Source organism: Cydia amplana, chromosome 2, assembly GCF_948474715.1.
Source record: "Cydia amplana chromosome 2, ilCydAmpl1.1, whole genome shotgun sequence".
NCBI lineage: Eukaryota > Metazoa > Arthropoda > Insecta > Lepidoptera > Tortricidae > Cydia > Cydia amplana.
Window position 1 is genome coordinate 21956447 of NC_086070.1, and position 23313 is coordinate 21979759.

Sequence of the window (23313 nt, forward strand, 5' to 3'; positions counted from 1 at the left end):
TCAAGCTGGCCGAGATCGCACCAAAACAGTTAAGATGGTAATTGCTCCGCGAAAGGTCTCTGGTGAAAGAGATGAGGAGCAGTTGTGGCAGAAACCTCGGCAAAGATTTTTGCCCTTTTGTCGGCCTTCGGTAGATATTATGATAGTGGTGCTAACAGATGGTGGATGGTGGTGGTACAGGTGGCGGTGTCTCCACACGTATTGGCTTCCCTGTGGGATAAGACAGTGTAGCCGAGAGGGTAATGCAGGTGCTGGGCATCCCTGCGTTTCCTTAATTCCGTCCCAGGCGGTGTAATATCTTACACCATAAATCGTCTGCAATAGACGCAAGGCCAGTGTGTGTGGTGCTAACACAGTACCTATTAAGTACTGACCTGAGCACGAGCACCGAGTTCTCGATGGCGAGCGACAGGAAGTCCCCCGGCGGCCGCACCGCGCGCCCCGACCACACCAGCAGCCCGTCCGGCGCCTCCGACCGGAACCGGATGTTGATGTCTAGTGTGTAACTCAGCAATCTGAAATCACCATTCTTTTCTGAACAATCAAATACTTTACGTTAATTCTGATATAACTTAACAAGACATTGTGGTGTTGGCTGGGTAAAGTGTGTACTAAAGTCAAAAAGAAGATTTGAAAAAAATAGCGGCGAATTTACGTGTTATAATATCATAATAAAATTCGATTACATTTTCCCTAAAGCGAAAAAAGAGACTAAGGGTCGGTTGCACCATCCGCACTAGACAGACTGATCAACGTCACCCGGCGCGTCCGCGGCTTACTATGAAACTTTCCATACAATTAAAGGGTATAGCCGGGTAAGCATGGCCAAACTGCCCTTAGCGAAAAAAACAATTTCCTTTTACTGGATTATTAACCTATGTATATGTAGTGCTTTCACCAAATATTAAGCCCTAAATGCTTCAGATTTAAAAAAAAAATGCAAAAAAAGAAAAATCATTTTTATTTTATTACAGCCAAAGTACTAATCCGATTTCTTTGTAATTTGGGTATGTTGTATATACAATTAAGGTCGCTTTTTGAAAAAATTAATATTGAATTATCTCTTAAAATAATAGTAAAAAATTTAGATGAAAATTTTCAGAAAAATAAAAAAAATACATGCGAGATAGCGACAGTTATCAAATTTACATATTTCATGTAGAATTTAATAATGTTTAACATATATTTTTTTCAAAAATTAAAATCGGGATTAACAGTGTTAAAAACTCGAATTGGTAACATCCCATAATACCTTCTCTTCATACAAAATAACTTGTACGTTATACTAGAAAGTTATATTCCCAACGCAATTTGAATTTAGAACGCGACTTATTTCGCTGAGCGCGGACCTTAAACTCCGTGGCTGTATGCGGCTAGGGCGAACGGCATTCAGAGATTTAAAAAGCGGCCAAGTGCGAGTCGGACTCGCCCATGAAGGGTTCCGTATTTAGGCGATTTATGACGTATAAAAAAAAACTACTTACTAGATCTCGTTCAAACCAATTTTCGGTGGAAGTTTACATGGTAATGTACATCATATATTTTTTTTAGTTTTATCATTCTCTTATTTTAGAAGTTACAGGGGGGGGGGACACACATTTTACCACTTTGGAAGTGTCTCTCGCGCAAACTATTCAGTTTAGAAAAAAATGATATTAGAAACCTCAATATCATTTTTGAAGACCTATCTATAGATACTCCACACGTATGGGTTTGATGAAAAAAAAATTTTTGAGTTTTAGTTCGAAGTATGGGGAACCCCAAAAATTTATTGTTTTTTTTTCTATTTTTGTGTGAAAATCTTAATGCGGTTCACAGAATACATCTACTTACCAAGTTTCAACAGTATAGTTCTTATAGTTTCGGAAAAAAGTGGCTGTGACATACGGACGGACAGACAGACGGACAGACAGACAGACATGACGAATCTATAAGGGTTCCGTTTTTTGCCATTTGGCTACGGAACCCTAAAAAAAGCGCGGGAACAGGAAAATAGGCACGAATTTTATACAGAGCGTTAACGATTGAAAAATGTCTGTTCCTTTGATGAATAAAATACGTCACATTCTAAATTCAAATTCGTAAAGACTGCGTTCACAATATACTTCATTCGTTTATGACTACTTAGCTTTGCTTGTATGAAGAGAGAGTATTATGGGATGTTACAAATTCGAGTTTTTCACACTGTTAATCCCGATTTTAATTTTTGAAAAAAATATATGTTAAACATTATTAAATTCTACATAAAATATGTAAATTTGGTAACTGTCGCTATTTCGCACGTATTTTTTTTATTTTTCTGAAAATTTTCATCTCAATTTTTTACTATTATTTTAAGAGATAATTCAATATTATTTTTTTCAGAAAGCAACCTTAATTGTATATACAACATACCCAAATTACAAAGAAATCGGATTAGTACTTTGGCTGTAATAAAATAAAAATGATTTTTCTTTTTTTGCATTTTTTTTTAAAATCTGAAGCATTTGAGGCTTAATATTTGGTGAAAGCACTACATATACATAGGTTAATAATCCAGTAAAAGGAAATTGTTTTTTACGCTAAGGGCAGTTTGGCCATGCTTACCCGGCTATACCCTTTAGCGAACTCTTTAACGATGACTAACAGTTGGTGCAACCGACCCTTAGTGAGTTCAGTGACCTATTCGGGCCCTTACAGAATGCACAATAGCTTTTTAAAATCGAACTCACCTCTTCATAGTTTCTTCATCATCAATATGAATGAAGCTATCCTTCCCGCTGAAACTGGGATACGTATTTGTATCCCCCCAGTTAATCTCGTTTGCATCCAAGTATTTCACTTGCATGTATGTCTGTCCGTCATACGCAGGTATCCCAGTGACCACATCGTTATTTCTTTCCCTCAAATAATCGTGTTTCTTGATGTATTTCTTCTTTTTCATTTCTTTGTGTAGATGTGGTATATGTTTTTTGGGCTTGATTTTGTAGAACTTTGCTTTAGGGCCTTTCTTGGATACAATTGAATGGTGGATCTCGTTTTCTGACACGTTCTTCGGATAAGGTACGTGTGTTATCGTCTCTTTGCAAAGTTTTTCCCTGAAAAAATAAATAAAGAACGAAATGTATTAAGTGATCTCAAGCATGTACGATTGTACGGTTTATTAAGGAATTGCAGCAACTTGTGACTTTAAGAAAAGTGTCTGAAGTTATGAATTACGACGACTAAAACATATATCTATCAAGTAGTAGTTGAGGTAGATGCCGACTGTCGATTTTGCTGCTAACTTTTCTAAGGCGTAACATAATAGTCGATAAATTCACCAAATTTCAAAGCGTTTCGATACTTGGTTAGTGTCCACTCTAGACTGGGGAAATGGAAGAAATTTGAAGAAAGGTTTAAAAAAAATCTTTTCATTAAAATTATTGAAAATGTTCAATTGAAAATCCTGCTCAAAGTTACGTATTTCGAATGGTAACTTACCACCCGTACTCGTATAAAATAAGTTGTACTCACGCGCATGTCGCATTACTGTCGTCGCAGTTGTCGACGTTGACGCCGCCCAGCGCCGACGCCACCACCGACAGCTCCTCGTCGTTTATTACCAGCTGTCAAAACAACGTTCGTTCACGTGAGCGAATGGAAAAATTAACATTCACGTGGCGAATGGTTGCGTGGAGTGGAACTTGGAAGAAAAATTTGTATTCAGATAGTTAACAAGTTCTAAAAGTGGTAAACAGTTAACCAACGTAGAAAGCATAGGGCATTAAAGCAATGAATTTTTACTGATAATTCTAATATATTTTTTTATTATTCATATGCACTCTGTTTATGCACGAATTAAGTAATATTTAAGCAAACGAATATCTCGGCAGTGATTGAATGAATGAACGAGGAAGTGAATGATTGACTAACCGGATTAGACTCAGCACAGATTGAATGAATGAATGAGAAATGAGAGTGAATGAATATCTGTCATGGCCGATGTGGGCGCGGAAGCAGCAGCATCGGCTATCGATGAATAACATATACTAATCTATGATCGAAGGCGAGAGGCGCCGTGGGTCATAACTGTCACTGGTCGAGAGAGTATGAATGGCTAACCTGACCCACGCAGCCACTGAAGCTGGCGTGGAGCGCGAGCCGCGGGGGCAGCGGGTGCGGAGCTCCCCCTAGGAGCATTGGCTGTCTTAGCGAGAGGCGCCGCGCTAAGCCATGAGACGTCACAGATCTGGAACAGGCATTGGAAACTGGTTAGAAAACTAGGAAGCTACATGACTGGCTTAAACCTTAAACGCACCGAGGGTTTGTGAACGAAGTGACTGTTCCCCTGTCATTATTGATACGTGTACAAGTACAAAAACTATACAGGCTGGTATGAAGCGAAAGCGAAGGCGCCAAAAACGACGTAGCAGAAAGCGCGTCATGCATTTGCGACCAACACATACAGCTTGTTCTCGTGATTTGCATACAACAGGAGAAAATTAAAGTATGTATATTTATTTAATGTATGGTTAAGGTAAACTAGTATGAAGTGGTACGGTACCTGGTGGCATCAGTGACGTCGCGAGGTGAGGTAGCTCGGACGCGTAAAGACGCGCGCCGTCCAGAGCGGCTCACAGATACTCGATGCCAATTGTTCGGTGCCAGGGGGTAGGCGGACCTGAAACATTAATAAATACCTATCAAATAATTGTATACCTACTTACACCAATACAACAATTGAAGGGATGTTTACAAAAACAACATAACTGCTTAGAGCGGTTGACACTTTTTTAAGAACATTGTTAATCGTTTCACGTGTCAACCAGTGTAGTCAGTTATGTTGTTTTTGTAAACATCCCTTCAATTATTAAAGTTTAACAGGCCAATTCAAGTTTTAGTTATTCAATCTATTTCCGATACTGATCTGTCAGTGTCAAACAAAAGTGACATTTCTTCAACCAAAAACGTCACAAACGTCACATTGCCAGCATTGTTAGGCCAGTACCTAGTAGAGGAACAAAGATCAGGATTCCTTACCTTACAAGCGCGATGCCAGAGCCAAGGTCAAACGCGAACTCCACGAAATAGTCCCGCAGATGCAAGGAGAAGAAGTCGCCATCCCCGCTGGCGTGCTCCGAGTTGTAGAGAACCAGCCCGTCGCCACTCGACGGCTTTAGAGTTGTAAATATACAATACAGTTTATGATCACCCTTACCTTACAAGCTAGATGCCAGAGCCGAGATCGAACGCAAATTCCACGAAATAGTCCCGCAGATGCAAGGAGAAGAAGTCGCCGTCCCCGCTGGCGTGCTCCGAGTTGTATAGCACCAGCCCGTCGCCACTCGACGGCTTTATAGTTGTAAATATACAGTTTCTGATCACCCTTACCTTACAAGCGCGATGCCAGAGCCGAGATCAAACGCGAACTCCACGAAATAGTCCCGCAGATGCAAGGAGAAGAAGTCGCCATCCCCGCTGGCGTGCTCCGAGTTGTAGAGAACCAGCCCGTCGCCACTCGACGGCTTTAGAGTTGTAAATATATAGTTTATGATCACCCTTACCTTACAAGCGCGATGCCAGAGCCAAGGTCAAACGCGAACTCCACGAAATAGTCCCGCAGATGCAAGGAGAAGAAGTCGCCGTCCCCGCTGGCGTGCTCCGAGTTGTAGAGCACGAGCCCGTCGCCACTTGATGGCTTAAGAGTTATCTGAAATATACAGTTTTTGTTTCAGAGTTATACTAGAAAGTGTCATCAAACCTCTATATGGTATGAAACCAACTCCATAACCGGAAAAATGGTTCCATTTGAAAAAATGGTTTGTATATTTAATTATCAGAGAAAATGTGTAGGTAGGGTGGGTGTTATTTGTGTAACACCAATGTTCTGCAACGACAATCGTTTTGTGTTGTGTCCTTTTTTAATGTTAATCCCTACTAATATTATAAATGCGAAAGTAACTCTGTATGTCTGTCTTTTACTTTCCAGGCTTAAAACCGCTGAACCGATTTAGATGAAATTTGCTATGGAGATAATTTGAGGCGCAGATAAAGTCGCGGGCATAAACATGATAAAGACATTCTTAGACATATTGGCTAATTAGTCGTCTTAAATCAAAACAGGATAACCGAACCTCGTAAATCCTATAATACCCTCAATCCTCCTAGCTCCTAGCAATAACCTCATTGATTTAGGCATCAGCTCGTAAATATCTGTTAGGTCCGGGCCACAAATTAAAATAGATGCTGATTCCGCGTAATTTATGGATGGCGTGGGAGAAATTTATCGCTTGACTTTGCGATGCACCCCTCATTTTCATACATAACTAGACAAGATTTCTTATTTTACTCTCTTTGATATTTGTGGTTAAATAAACCAATAATATTATTATGGGACAATCTTAAATCATAGGTACATCAATTTTCTATCACATATAAACATAAAGTTGCCCTATGTAACATAGTTTTACGTAAAGTTTGTAAGTGCCAATTGCCCTGATCGGATAAAAGATAAAGATTTCATTCTCTTTCAACTAGGAACCTAAACAAAAAAGATATTTTATCTACGTTTTGTTACAAAACTCAAACTTCTCTATAATAGCAAAGCGCAGACAACTTTGAAGAGAATCAATAAAGTACCCTCCTGTTTCAGTCTAGTTTTAAAGGAAACTATATTTAACGTTGCAAACTTTTACAAGTTCAACTTCAAACTGCACTACTTAGGGACAAATCGAAAATGGATGAAATTTCAAAACGAATCTACCAAAGTTGTTAATTCTGCGCGATCTAATTTAAGATATAAAATAATCCCATTACAATATAATGTTATAATAATACCTATAAATGAATAGCTTTTATTGTCGGCTGTACACACTCGTCAAGAGCCTCACGCCGAGAGTCTCGGCATCGCTCCGAAGAAACGCGAGATGAGACAAGGAAGAGCGAGACGAGAAGGGAGCTGCATGTACACACTCTTTCTCTGCCTGTCTCGGGGTCTCTCGACGAGTGTGTACAACCCGCATAAGGTTTATCATTGGCCTTCGTTTGAGCTATCACCTGTATGACACTGATTGAAATTGACAGCCTAAATTATTGTTTGAAACACATATATATTCTTCAAATTTTGTAGAGCTCCATACAGAATATTTTGAAATTTAACCCCTAATGGAGTGAAAATAGGTTTTAACAAACGTATTGCACGCGTAGTCGCGGAGGAGGGGTAGTAAATACCTATATACCCACTTACTCAAATAAAATTGTAATCAAATCGGTATAACTACTATTTGGGAATTTGTTTTGGGTTTCGGAATTGCTGCTGAATGAGCGCCTGAGGGCTGATTGGGCCATTCGAAACTAGGAAGTTTGCTAGTTTATCCAACTATCAATAATAATTCGCGAACTCCGTTTTATCCATTTTAACAAAATATACGTATATAGCTACATTTAATATAACATAACACTCAAGAAACGAATCAGCGTTTTAGGTTTTGCTTAAGCGTTTTCTTCTAATTCTTCTAATGAATTTGGTAATTCGTACCATTTTGATTAGGTATATAAAAAGCGGCCAAGTGCGAGTCGGACTCGCCCATGAAGGGTTCCGTATTTAGGCGATTTATGACGTATTAAAAAAAAACTACTTGCTAGATCTCGTTCAAACCAATTTTCGGTGGAAGTTTACATGGTAATGTACATCATATATTTTTTTTAGTTTTATCATTCTCTTATTTTAGAAGTTACAGGGGGGGGGACACACATTTTACCACTTTGGAAGTGTCTCTCGCGCAAACTATTCAGTTTAGAAAAAAATGATATTAGAAACCTCAATATCATTTTTGAAGACCTATCCTATCTATAGATACCCCACACGTATGGGTTTGATGAAAAAAAAAATTTGAGTTTCAGTTCGAAGTATGGGGAACCCCAAAAATTTATTGTTTTTTTTTTCTATTTTTGTGTGAAAATCTTAATGCGGTTCACAGAATACATCTACTTACCAAGTTTCAACAGTATAGTTCTTATAGTTTCGGAGAAAAGTGGCTGTGACATACGGACGGACAGACAGACGGACAGACGGACAGACAGACAGACAGACAGATATGACGAATCTATAAGGGTTCCGTTTTTTGCCATTTGGCTACGGAACCCTAAAAACCGACTTCAATAAGGATGAAATAATAGTTATTTTCGATACAAGTGCGAAAAAGAGGAAATTCGAAACGAGCGGCGATAAATTAAAACACGACCGAAGGGAGTGTTTTAAATCGACACGAGTTGCGAATTACCTATTCGCACGTGTATCGAACAACGTTTTACAGTACATATGGCACTTTAAAGTTCCGACGTACGCACGAAAAGTGCTATTTTACGCACTAGTGCGGAAAAGTAGCCCCATATGTACTGTAAAATTATTATCCTTTTCGAAGTCTATGCGTTACCAACTGATATGTTTGAAGTCGGTTCAAAGCCAAGTAGTAACAATACCAGTCAAAAATGGGATTTATAGCCATAAAGCTGATTATTTTTGACTGGTATTGTTACTACTTGGCTTGGCACCGACTTCAAACATATCAGTTGGTAACGCATAGACTTCAAAAAGGATAATATTTTATTTTATCCTTTTTGAAGTCGGTTTTATTTTTTTGTAAAAGTTTTCATTTTTCCATTTTTAGTTTTAACGCATTGTGAATGAAAAAAATCGGACTACTCTGTAAAAAGTTATGCGTGGTCATACGTTATAGGTACAATCGGTGAATGAAAAATCAATCATCCCCTATTTTCCTACCCTTAAGGTTGGATTTTTTTTTCCAAATTTATATGGGACCAACTACGGGGTATACCCTTTCCAATAAAAAAAGAATTATCAAAATCGAACTACGTACTCTGTAAAAAGTTATGCGTGGTCATACATAAAAAAAACTAAAAAATATATACGCGTCGACTTGAGAACCTCCTCTCCGTTTTTTTCGTCAGTTAAAAAATTGTGGGAGTAATAATACCTACGCCACTGTAGCTCAGTAACCCACAGTATCTACCTACACCATTTACAAAAAAAATCTTGTTAGTTAATAAACTATATTGAAAACTATATAAATCTACATTAGTATGGCAGATTATATACCAATCTACAATATGAGTTATAAAATAGGTAAGTTCTAGTAATCTAGTTTTCAAGTATCTCAAATAAACGACTCAGACTAATTAAATCTAGCTTTCCTACGATCCCACACTGCAAGTTTTCCTAAAGCCAAACTATTTTGAACTCTAAATTAAGGATATGAAAACTAATTTTACACTAGCGAGTTATCTTAGATCTAATAAAACTGTGCTCACTCAAACTTCAACTTTATTTACAGAGCGTTAGAAGTTAAAATTAAATGTGTTCGTCGGGTCTGACTTGATAAGTGCGCGCATGAGAAGTTTTCATTTAGAAGTGAGTATATTGAAAGGGATAATTAAATGAAAATATAGCTTTATGTATTAATATTTGGACTGGCTTTAACTAAATCAGTTTTAGAATTTCCTTATATTTACCATTTTCGCAATACCTTGGAGATAAACTGTAGGTATGTAATAATATTAATTACCTAACTGACTTTTGCCCGCGACTTCGCCTACTTGAAACTGAAATAAGTAATTAAAAATAAAGATATATTGAATGTTTTTAACATATTTTTATGACTTGTAAGTTAATGTTGAAATTGTTTGAAATTTACTAAAAAATAAAACTAACTGACAATGTTTTAAAATATAACTTAATGCTCATTCCTCTCATTAGTCTTCCAGGATTACTTACCTACTGCAAGTTTGAAATTTTGAAAGCAAAATTTTCATGTAATGGTTTCATAAGTAGGTTACTAATAAGATTTTTTTGTAAGTAACTGTTACTGATTACAAATTTAATCGCTTTCGTATAAGTATTCATACAGAATTCATACATAATATTATTATGATTATCGCGAACGACATCCTTTAACCGCGCTGTCCCAAGCTAAAATCGAAATTGTGCGGATAGAGACTAACAAAAGAATTTCATATCAGCAGATTTGAGAACCGTATTGTGAATAAGTCATAAAAATCTATATGAATATGCGTAGGAAAATGATTTCAATGGATACTTATTAAACGTTACACAAAATTGATGAAAACTCAAAATCGTCATACGAAATTGTCTCAAGAAGAATTTAGTTTTTCAGATTGGATCCATCGCTTAGAAAATGACTGAAAGGAGTCTTTAAAAACATTTAACATCTTAATTGGTCCAGTAGTTTCGGAGAAAATTGGCTGTGACAGACGGACAGACATCAAACAGACAGACGCACGAGTGATACTATAAGGGTTCCGATTTCCTATTGGGGTACGGAACCCTAAAAAAGATTATTTTCCATAATTTATGCAGTTTATACGATAGTCTTACAACTTTCAGTGTTTCCTCCGTGGGTATATAATACGATGGTAGACTGTATCATAAAAAGTTCAGTAAAGAGGCAGCTGAAATAGGGTTGCCAACCGTACTATATTATATAGTATTGTACTATATTTTGGCTCTATACTATATAATTTTGGAAAAATATATAGTACGCTAAAATACTATATTTCCCATTAAACGTATTTTACACTTATGTTTAGTATTTTATTTAAAAGTACTATATTTTTTTGAAATTACTATATTTTTGATGCCTTATTCTGGAAAATACTATATTCCACCAAAAAATAGTTGGCAACCCTAAGCTGAAAGTAAATCGGCGCTTTTTCTACTGCTTTGATATAAACTTAAAAGTGAAGTGAATTTTGAAGTGGACATAGTCGAGTATCTTTCACTCTTTTTTCCGTTTTCGACGTGGGTGGAAGACTCGCAGTCTTCCGGTAGGAACTTGACGATAAGAATTTCCATTGGTGATTTTTCAGAACTTTGATACCGGCAATTGATTAGGGTTGTCACTAACTGGCGCGTGAAATTGATTAAAAGTAACCTAACACTAAAACGTTACGCTATCTCCCTAGGCACTAGAGGGCGTAATTACGTAAATAGAACGTGACGCGCTGATATTGATATTAAACTGGTATAATGTTTCATCTTTCAGAATAAGCCAAAGCCCGATTCAGAAATAACATTGTTTCGATTTCCATCTTATTTTGATACGACCGGGCTGAATCGGGCTCCAGGACAGTAATTTTGAATTAAATACATTTGTAAAAGATATACCTACTGACTGGCAACTCATCTCACGGAGAAACATAAAACGAAATATGAAGAAAAAGCCACTAAACGTATTCAAATAATTGTTTTAAAACGATGAAGCAACAAGCTTGCACATAAATCGTAGATACTATACATTAAGTAGGTACATTAATTATTAATGACTTGTAGAAGGTTCTTGATAAATATTTATTATGTTTTCATATTTTCTCCTTTCTGAACATTTTCTGGTAAAAGATAATAAATAATACATATTGAGATATAATTGCAAATTTTATCAGTCCGTTTTCATTGGTGAGAGTTATGTATGACACTATATCTTATACCTATAAACGAGCAGTTCTTGTTTATTTATTTATATATTGTATATCTCGGATTTCGGAAACGGCTCTAACGATTTCGATGAAATTTACTATATAGGGGTTTTCGGGGGCGAAAAATCTATCTAGCTAGGTCTTATCATTGCGAAAACGCGCATTTTTGAGTTTTTATATGTTTTCCGAGCAAAGCTCGGTCTCGCAGATATTATCTCTTTAACAGAAGTATTATTAAATATTACATCTACTGTCATTACAGTAGTTTATCATTATATAGTCCTTATTTTGGCTACGTTTCTTTTCTATCTCACAAATATATAACTTACTTATACCACTAAAAGTATATCGTACCTTCTTAAAAAATACCTTAAGCAACCTGTATGATCGTTTTTACCAAAGTAATATTATTTTACAACGGTCGACAACCCTACATATTCTTTTAAACTTTTTTTCAAAGTCCGGGGGTAAAGAAAAGTCCCGCTAATGAACAGATGCCTTCAGCGGGCGAATTAATGTAGAGCTTTGTGCGAGTCTGCATTCGGCTCTATTGACTTTCCTTTTTTTTTACATTTCTTAGCTGGACGGCTACCGTGAATTGACACTTGACGTTTATGCTAGCCACTGCGTGAACTCGATCGCAGTCTATCTCGCTCGCACTGATGTATTGGTGCGATCGAGTTCACCTAGTCGCTTGCGTGAATGTCAAATATCAATAGGCTACATGACTAATTTTCATTTATGATATCAATCGATCGGGTTTGTTTTTAGAATCAAATGTCTATATGGGACCCATTGCATTAAAGTAACACAAAAGTCAGAAATTGTAGTCAAAGTCCGACAGTCGCACTTCACTCGCGAAACGCCCTATACAAAACGGCCAGAGGCCGTGACGTCATCGCCCATCTTGTAGTATGGACAAAACAAGAAAATTGCGTTTTTGTCGGTGAAATATTGCGTTTATGTATATAGTTGCTATACAATATTTTTTTGAATGAAATGTAAGGAATCGAATGGTACCCTTACTTTTATCGTTTTTGGAAGTTAAAAAAAAACTTAAATTTTGAAACTTTCAGGTCCTGTAATTTTGTAATTTTTCAATATTTTATTTTAATATCCACATTATTGTGATAAATTGCTCGTTTGCTATCTATTTTACTAGATTTTGTTATAAAATTCAACATGTGTCATTATCCCTATTTCATGGTAGGTATGCTTAATTTTATTTTAAGTTCGAGTGATTATTAAATTTTGCCCTAAGCAGTTAGGCAACTCTACATGTATTGCGTGATTTGTGACTATACAGGATGTCAAATGTGACGATTTTTGTCGGTTGTTGATAAGGTTGATTTCAAATTGAAGCTACTGTAAAGCTATTGTATTTTAATTGCTGTATATGGAAATAGCGCCTTATTGACAACCGCCAATAAGTACTCTTTTGGTTGAAAATGGCACAAATATTCATGATAAACACAAAAATAAATACCCTTACCGGGAAATCTTCAATCGCACTAACTCTTCACCTGCTGCCCGAGTTAGTTTGTCAGTAATTGCTTTTAATAAGTACGAGTAAGGTATATCGAGGTAAATGCGTCACTTGAGGTAAATGCGTCTTTTAAAGATTTCTTCTAAACGGAACATTTTAGAACTATTGCAAGTTGCAACCCTCTCTGTTTGAAGTGTGGTCACTGAACTTTTAATGCAGACGGCTATAATAGTTATAATACGAGTAAGTATGTTGCGTTTCGAAAATATCTTCAAATGACGCATTTACCACAAGAGACGCATTTATCTCGGTTGACCTTATGTTGTAATATAATTATTTTACCTGTATATCAAGCCACGACTGAGCCGAGTTGCCAAGCCCCGGCAGCCGCAAGTACGACGATCCGTTGAAACGTGGCACCTGCAGACAATGTAAAAAAAAAACATTTCACTTAACCTACTAATAACCATAAATAATACGAGTGTGTTTCTAATTACCTAGGTAATTAGTCACGCTATCAGTAACCTAAGAAATAATTCGATCAAGAAAACTGAGTTTGGAACAGTGTGTGTGCTGCCGCTCTACTCTGGTATTACCACATTCGACGTGTTACCTCCCTGTCACACTTACAGACGAATTTACAAGTGCGACAGAGAGGCAACACGTCGAACGTGGTTCGCGGTAAGCCCTTTTGTCAGGGTATGTGCCGCAAGGGCGTGCAGATGAACAACAGCAAGGTTCGAACCGTAGTAGGTCGAGTTGAGATATGAAAAGGTATGGAATTTTCCTAACTCAACGGGAAAAAACAAAAAAAAAATGTCTCAAATTGGGATATTAAATTGTGTTTATTCCGCCAAGAATGGAATGCTCTTGAAACTTACCAGATTTAATCAAAAACTACGGAAAAAATATACAACAAAATAAAAATCGGCCCAATTAGATTAACAAAATATTCGTAACTTTAAGAAATAAAATTCAAATTACAAAGCACCCACTCACACTACGACAAGTTTGACAATTCGTACGAACCCACACATAGATCACTTTAATATTTTCGCGTAAACTCCGCAGACCCTTGCGGTGCATTACAAATTAGCGGCATTAATAACGGCGGGGGACTGTTTTTAATTAGCTCGCTAACGAAGACATACCTTCGCAGTTTCACAGTTTTTTGAATAATAACATTTACACGTCTATTTTACTGTCTTTAGTCTAAAAAACAACCACAGATCTACTTCCATTTGCTCTACTGGGTGAATTTTTAATCTCAAATGTTTTTCTTTTCTAATTTTCCAATTTTTTTTTGTTCCATGTAATGAAATTAAAGAAGGAGACATTCCACCTCTTAGAAATTACAGGGTTTACAATTTTGCCATTGACTGTCCATAAACATCATTAATTCACGTGATACAGCAGGGTGTCCATGAATCCTATACCTTTAAACGAGCAATTCTTGTTTATTTATTTATTTATATATATATATATATATATATTTCGGGGATTTCGGAAACGGCTCTAACGATTTCGATGAAATTTGCTATATGGGGGTTTTCGTGGGCGAAAAATCGATCTAGCTAGGTCTTATCCTTGGGAAAACGCGCATTTTCGAGTTTTTATATGTTTTCCGAGCTTTGCTCGGTCTCCCAGATATTGTTGATAAATAGAGATAAAACATATAAGATTCCGTGTCAGGAAGCTTTATCAAAAATGTGATTTTGAAACATGATTTCCTCCTATATACATTCTCAATCCATTATTCATTATCTTCTCGGGGCAGAGGTGTAGGGTTGGTGCCGGTGTAGCTCTATTTGACGTTCATAAGCGCATTGTAATTATGCCTGCTTGAATAAACTATCTTTGATCTTTTATCTTATCTTATCAAGAATCAAATTTAACTTTCGGAAAGTGTAGGTTTCAAACTTCCAGAGTAAAATACCTGCTATAAGCATAGAAAATTCAACTTCAGAACGTCAGAATTTGCTCAACACGGCAACAAAATGTTAAAATGTAGCAGAGGCAAATTCTGTTTTATCAATTTGACATTAGTTTTCACCTTATTTTGACACGACCTTGAGTCGTGTCATTAGCCATATCATGCACACTAATAAGCGTGAAAACTAGCTTAATGTACTAACATTAAGCTAGTTTTGAAGCACGACAGTTTAAATTCGAACATGATAATCGTTAATTGACAAACGCCAAAAGAAAGCGAAAAATGTGTCCGGATGACGATGCTACGAAAATTCGATTGGCGTATTCTATCAACTATTGTCACATTGGTTAAGACCCCTTATATTTCATTTTGTCAGCGCCAATCACGCTGATTGGTTATTAACTCAAGGTCGTATCAAAATTAGGTTAAAACCGTATCAAATGGTTGAATCAGAATGTACCTCAATGTCGTTACCGTAAAAGTTGGCCGCCAGCTCCCTGCGATGCATTACATTATAAATGTGCCACATTTATAACAGGGCATTTGTTTTTAATAAGCTGATGAAATACAAGAACGAACCATAAATCTCTTGGAGTCTGTTTTGGAAATATTTGCTGCTTTGTACTCTTTATGACATAAAGATATATTAACTCACATTTATAGACGGGTCTAACGCGAAATTTATTCAATTACCTTTATTTACCGACGTTTCGACACAGGTTTCACTGGCCGCGACCATGACCAGTGAAACCTGTGTCGAAACGTCGGTAAATAAAGGTAATTGAATAAATTTCGCGTTAGACCCGTCTATAAATGTGAGTTTAATATGTCTTTATGACATTGCTGTTCATTACACAGATCAACAAATATTATATAGGTACATGATATCTCAGACTTCTCAGAGCACAGCTGAGCGAAATTCGAATTTTAAAGTGATATATTTTATGATAACTTTGATGAAGTTTGTAATGTTTTATGAATAGAGGGGTAAACGTCCTGTGGAAATTCTTAAAATATGTTTAACAGTTCTCACCTTCAAGTCTAGCGTGATCTCGCACCGCGCCCCCGCGTACCCCAGCGGGCACAGACACACGCCCCCCACACACCCGCCCCCGTGCTGGCACTCGCACTTCTTCGGCCCCAAGTCCAAAGAGTTGTCGAGTAGATTGTGGTCCTTCCTGGAGTCCCGCATGACGAGGTCGTTGTCCTCGAAGTGGACGATGTCGTTGATGTCGTAGATGGCGTGGTTGGTCTCGCTGGTGGTTTCCGGAGACCACGGGGCGAGGGTTGGTGCGCATTCGGCTGGGGACAAACGAGACGATTAGTTAATAGACGATTTTATAAGTATGGATTATAAAGGTTCTCGTCCATGAGCTCTTATATTTTAATCTATAATGCTAATGCATTCTACCCCATAGAACAAACTTTTCAGAATTACATCCTTTTTAAATAATGTTTCGTTAGCATTACATTTCTTATCTATGAGCATAATGAGCACTATACCGAATACTACTATATTCGGAATAGGTATACTAACAAATTAATCGTTTTTATAAGAAGACGCTATTAAAAAATTAAGGTACCTACTTTAAATACATCTATCTCCCTAATCATTTCTAAAATCTTAGCCAAATAGCATCATTTAATTTTTCCTCCGACTATTTTCAAGAACCCGCGAATCTAACAACTCTGATCGGAAGCTTGAAAGCTCCTTTTGAAGCTTGCTTAGATCCGGCAAACTGAAAAGCTCCTTCTGCTCTATTACAGCCTTTTAAAGCTTCCGATTCTAATGCGATCGCTTTAAGCTCTATAAAGCAATCGGAGTGATTTAGAAAAAGTTTTCTTGAATGATGAAACACTTTAAATGTTTCCATGAACTTTTAATCAATAGTCTAACTGTTAACTGATTGTGCCTTACGTTTATTTGAATATTATTCAAATATGTGATTTTTTTTGCACATAACGAAATTAAATGCCTTGTTTTCCGTCGAGGGTGATGGCGATAATGTTGCACATGACGATTTATTGACCCTAAAATCCGTTATGTATCATTTCTCGTGCTACGTTACTTTGGCAACAAATCGCTATGTGTAAATTTTACACATGACGATTTTAAGTGAACCAAATTTAAGTCGCTATGTAGCAAAATTCTGGTTAAAATAATTTATATTGTAAAAATTTACGAAAAAAACTGTTTATTTTCTGCATAAGTATCATGTAAAAACCATTGATCTACCAGAAAAAAAATACAGGTGGTTTTATTCGCACCGACGATACGCAGGAATGCAGTTCTTCTTGTTATTAAAATCGATGACATGGTTCCTAAGAACTGATCTTCGTATGTCTTATAGTTTCAGACTTTCCCATACTGACCGATCTAAGTGGGCCACCCTGTATATTGTTTTAAATAATATTATTTTATTAGGTACTTCTGAGATAGGTTTTGCGAGATGATTGATAACCGGCCTTCGACAGTTTGAAATGTAGGTTTTTGTTATATTGTTTTACATAAATTTAAATTTACTTGTAGTTCTGCAGTGATTTGGTGTAGGTATACTGTTATGCTGTGTAACTTATATGAATAATAAAATAAAATAAAATAGTCGTACGGAAAATAAGTATCTAACATAAGTATAAAATTAAGAGTGCTAATTAGCAACATAGTCGGCTTTGTACCAATTATATATTATAAGATTTATAGGTTAAGGTACCTACTAAACTTTCAAAGCAAGTTTCAACAACGTGACAGAGGAGTAACAATAGGTACGGTCTCATTACAGTAATTACGCAGCATCTCATCGATAGTATCTTATTTCTACGTAATCCAATTCCAGAACTATCTTGGAATTCCGTCGTAATGGATAAGGAACAAAGGCTGACATAGCATTAGCACATTGTACTCGTATGGATGACAAATCATTAGGTATTCAGATCCCGCGCGACTTGGGTGGGGACGCGGTGTGGGCGGGTATTAGTGGCGTCTAAATTTACGTAAATTAAACGAGTACGTTTTTATGAGATTATCGTGGTGTTAATTTTGTGCTGTGTTAGTATGAATTAAACCTATTTTTATTTGTTATAACACAAATGTGGCAAAAATTTTTTACAGTACATATATAAAAATTGCAAAAAATAAAAGAAACGCTCGTTACTAAATCTTTGTTTTAATCTGTAATATAAATGCGTATGTCCTGACTGACTGAATTTTGCACATCAGGCTACAAATTATAATATGTACGAGAAATAAGAAGCGATTTTGAAAAATTCACCCTCTAAGGGGATGAAAGTTTGTATGGAGTACAAGTTTTATTTTAAGCCGAGAACTTGAAACTTCGTACATTGATATCTTCTTAAATAAAATAGAGGAAAAGTGATTGCAGCGTTTTTGAAATTGAAATTTATCCCCTAAGGAGATTAATAAGAGGTGAAAGTTTATACCAGGACCGAATATTTTGTGAGCGGGGGAACCTGGACCTTTGTAAATAGGCATGTTACTAGAACACAAGTAAAGTAATTTCAGTATTTAAAAAATATATCTTCTCCTAGAGGGGTTAAAAATGAGTTAGAAAGCTTATGAGAATGTGAGAACCGCACGCAACGCTCCAGCTATTCAATAATTAAATAGGTACAGTCAAGGACTTTAATGGTTGATCCATTTTAAATTTAATTTACATTGGACATTTTCATACCGTTAGTATTGACAACCTTGCTTGCTTGCAACCAAATTAGCTTGAACCTTACATGGGTCAACAATTAAAGTCTGTGACCGTACCTTGCCAACCTCAGAAAAAAAATATTATAGGACATTCTTACACAGATTGACTAAGTCTCACAATAAGCTCAAGAAGGCTTGTGTTGTGGGAGTACCCACTAGACACTAGACAACGATATATATAATATACAAATACATAGAAAACACCCAAGATTTCGGAACAAATATCTGTGCTCATCACACAAATAAATGCCCTTACCGGGATTCGAACCAAGGACCGTGGCTTCACAGGCAGGGTCACTAGGCCAGACCAGTCGTCAAAAAAAAGATAGACGTTTTCCGCTTTCCGCTAACCAAGAAGCCCCACCCCGTTACGTAAACACTACATTTATTTTGTCATTACGTTGCTATATACGCGTGTCTGCTTTAGGGATTGCAGAACCGGTACTGTTTAAAAGAACCGGGATTTTCGGTACCGGATAAAAATGGAACCGGGATTTCCCGGTATTTTCGGTACTTTCGGGACTGCCTTCAAAAATCAGTTTTCGCATCAATTTTCAGTAAAAAAAAGCGTAAAACGACCACAAATCTTTCTTAAAACAATAAAAAAGTAGCACAGTGAATGTACACACTTCTTTTGTACCATAATATGTGTCTTTAAGTCACACAATCATTAATATAATTTGTTTTTTTTTTCCTAAACTACATGATATTTTTACTATCTTTGTTGATTGGAAAAAACTGAATTGTGGCTCAGTAATATCATCATTTTTTTTTAAATATGTAAGACGTTTTGTGAATAAGGATAAAAAAATTGATAATTTTCGCATGCGTTCAAAATAGGCTGTGGACCATCGAACATATAATAACTATCAATACGACAAATTTAATCAAGAAATTATTCAGCCAGAATTATTAATTCATTTAAAAATTTTAAAATATCATTATCATAATTATGTGAGTTTCTTATACCGTGTTTGAATTTGAATTAAAAGTAGTATTTTATTAATTACAAAATTGTCTCTATTTTTTCTTCTAGTTAGTATACAAATATGAAATAACTAATTGTTCGTATAAAATTATTTATCGTACAAACATGCCCTTAAAGTATCAAATTACGCAATTTTATATTGTCGGTATTGTCAAAGCCATTGACTTTTTTTTTAATTTATTTTAATGTAGTGATCAGCCGTAAAAGTATTACCATCAGCCTTAGATTGACAAAATATGTATATTTATTTTCTTTATAAAACATGATATTTCATGTTGAGTAACAGAAAGCAGTCAAATATTGTACCGGAAATTTTAGTCCCGAAAATCCCGGGAGTACCGGGATTTTAATTATGAAATCCCGGTTCTTTGCTTGGCTCTAAATCCCGGGAATTCCCGGTACTTTCGGTACCGGTATTTCCCGGGAGCAAACCCTAGTCTGCTTGTCTGTCAATGTTAACATTGGAGCGCGATGTCGTATTTCTGTATGAGAAAGCTAAAGGGATTTCATTATTCGTTAGGAAAATGTGTAACACTGATTTAAACTTTCACGATTTTTACACATTATTAAATTGTACAACGGGACTTAATCGCGTATCTAAGTTTTTAATATTTACCTCCGACGTTTCGAGGACGGCTTTGTCCCCGTGGTCTCGGAGAAGACTGGCTTAAGTTGACATTAACATCTTCTAACCGCGCGAGTTTTTCGAACTAGCACTTGGTCTTGTTTATCCGCTTGAACGTTTTGCGCACTAGGGATGTCACTCTGTCGACATATAACACTAACCCCCTTCCTTATTCATAAACGTTTACTAAAGTTGACAAGCCGATAATAATCGTTTGTCCCTGTCCGACGTATTGGTATGATGGAAAGGGACAAACGATTATTATCGGCTTGCTAACTTTAGTAAACGTTTATGAATAAGGGGGTTACGATATTCGATTTATCGACTGTCGATATTCGTTTACGCTTACATTTACTAATGACTGGATTCCAAGTGCGGGTAGTTTGAAAAACTCGCGCGGTTAGAAGATGCTGATGTCAACTTAAGCCAGTCTTCTCCGAGACTACGGGGACAACGCCCTCCTCGACACGTCGGAGGTAAATCTTAAAAACTTAGATACGCGATTAAGTCCCGTTGTACAATTTAATAATAGGAAAATGTGTGTTCAGTTTGAAATTTGTATCGGGTGCCTGTAAAAGAAGCAAATAAACTGAAATAATTTTTTTTATTACTTACCTACACAAATATTGGGGCTTAAAGTATGTGTTTACACCAAACAACAGGCCGGTTTGTAACAACAAAATCAGTTTTAGGGTATTGATCAAAATGTATTTCTTTATTACTTAAGATCAGGGGCCCGTTTCTCAAAAGCTTGTAACTTGTAATACAAGCGGATGTCACAGCTTTTTGACAGCTATTGTTAGAAAGGGACTTCCACTTGTATTACAAGTTACAAGCTTTTGAGAAACGAGGCCGTTATTTTTTTATTTCTCAATGAGTTCTGCTAATTTTTTTTTCAGTGTATTTAATCAGACTCTTTAGTTACAAGCTTTTGAGAAAAGGCCCCCTGCTCCAGTTATATTTGTTTCTGTACTACACAAATACATACAATACATACATTACGATTACGATGGTTGGGAATCTCTAATACTTAATATCTGATTGGTGCGCATGTCATGATGTAAATAATTATGGGGAAAGGGGAAAATGTAGGAAAAATACAACCTCGACAATGTATGTTTCATTTATTTGCCTCTGTATGGTTTTAAATTGTCGATTGTTAAAGAGGAAGATAAACGAAACTTCAATTCAATTCAATTTCTTTATTGTGAGTTATATGTAGGCATAGACTAGGAATCCTCTAGACGGTGTTTAGAGCAATTATTTCATGAGACCGATGCTGCCAAAAATACGGGGGTGCGGGGGGACGAGGTGAGCGAATCCCGTGCCGTGATTGGTCCGTTCAAAGACAAGGACCAATCACGGCACGGGATTCTGACACTTTGACTCGAAGATGGAGTAAAACTACCGTATATAGTGGCAGAGGGGGTAGCGTTACTATGTTCATTGCTCAGTCTAGAGGATGTCTTGTCTGTGTATAGTGTAGGTAATACAGATGTTCTAAAATACTTATGTCCATTATAACCTGCCTTTAAGGCTTCAGATTTTTCAGGCTTCGATTGTCGATGTTCGTGGTTATATAACCTAAGGCTGCCGTTTCACTGAGTCAGAAATGAGAGGAGATATGCGGAAATCAACGAAAAACATTGATTTTAATCCAGCGGAGCGGAGAAGAGATGTGGATTACAACTAATGCTATTGGTTGATTCTCGTACGTGTCTCTTCTCACCTCCCTTTCTCAAAGCCTTCAAACCAGGTTCCATTGCAGTAGCTAAAAATTTAATGTACGCGCAAAAACGCTAATATAAAATAAAAAGTAAAAAAAAAATTCAATAAAAATTACATTATGTCGTATTACCAAAACAGCGACATCGGAAATTTCATACGAATAAAAGAATGTTATTCGGCGAGTGAATGAAGGGACGATAAATCTTCACTCCCTATCGTTCGAAGTTCGTCGATCGAGAGAAAACACATTTATCACTGATAATATCTCATAAGTCTGTTTGATATCACATCTGGTCACTTGTTGGTTTGTCAGTACAGTCATCATCATTTATATACCTCACAGCTACCTAATTCAATAACATGTTTTTTTATAAGTATGTAAATAACAAGTGGGATTGGGCGGGACATATCTGTCGGATGCACCCGGACATATGGGCCAAAATAGCGACCGAATGGGCACCACAGATCACCCGAGGCAGAGGCAGACCAAAAATGAGATGGCGAAATGACCTGGACTCATTCTGTGGCGACTGGCGGGAGCATGCACAAAGCCGTGACGAGTGGCGAAAGACAGGGGAGGCCTTTGCCCAGCAGTGGGACACAATATAGGCTATATAAAAAAAATGTAAATAACATTCAATCAGGAAATCATAACGGTAAGGGTAGAAGCACTTTTACCTACCGTTGGCACAATTTATCCATCTACCCGACTCAAAAAAATGCGGCATAAGGTCGATGCGGGAGGACTGGCATATACAATTTATTACTGGGAAAACCTTCATAAATAGAGGGCAAGAAATCTCGTATGTATGTATGCATATGTACGACGCTGAAACACAGTCCGAAAAGAAGAGCTTTACTCGTACCACTCTACCAACCTTACGACGACGAAAACAATTGAAGGGACGTTTACAAAAACAAAAGAACTGCTTAGAGCGGTTGACACTTTTTTAAGAACATTGTTAATCGTTTCAGGTGTCAACCAGTGTAGTCAGTTATGTTGTTTTTGTAAACATCCCTTCAATTGTGCACTATATCTGTACTCTGTACCTCCTGTGGTATTAAACACGAGTTAAGATCGTTTTACAATAAAGTAGCCAAATGCTATTATATAATATTGTTAAATAGAAATACATTTACTGAAGGAGCTATTTCATGATTAAACAGCATTTAGGGTAGAATTATTGGATCCAACGAAAGTAATCAGGCTAAAAATCCCTAAAATCCCTATCGACTTCCAAACGACTTTAGAACGCGTTTCAGCCTCTAACTTTAATTTTCATTAACTGGTCCTGTCTAGAATGAACAAGTACATTTAAAAAATAGGAAAAGCAGACAGTGTTAAAATTTACTGGGACAATTTAAG

At 36.6% G+C, this 23313-nt stretch overlaps 1 protein-coding gene across 1 annotated transcript in view; it reads right to left on the bottom strand.

Moving 5' to 3' along the window:
- The window catches only part of LOC134660818 (pikachurin), a 90228-nt gene that overhangs the window by 1782 nt on the left and 65133 nt on the right, over positions 1-23313 (bottom strand). Inside the window, exons 8-15 of the mRNA XM_063516631.1 lie at positions 15925-16193; positions 13301-13378; positions 5526-5671; positions 4526-4642; positions 4084-4210; positions 3496-3587; positions 2712-3077; positions 375-515 (exon numbers count right to left, since the gene is read on the bottom strand). Coding sequence (XP_063372701.1) covers positions 375-515; positions 2712-3077; positions 3496-3587; positions 4084-4210; positions 4526-4642; positions 5526-5671; positions 13301-13378; positions 15925-16193 — 1336 coding nt within the window. The remainder of the gene's footprint in view (positions 1-374; positions 516-2711; positions 3078-3495; positions 3588-4083; positions 4211-4525; positions 4643-5525; positions 5672-13300; positions 13379-15924; positions 16194-23313) is intronic.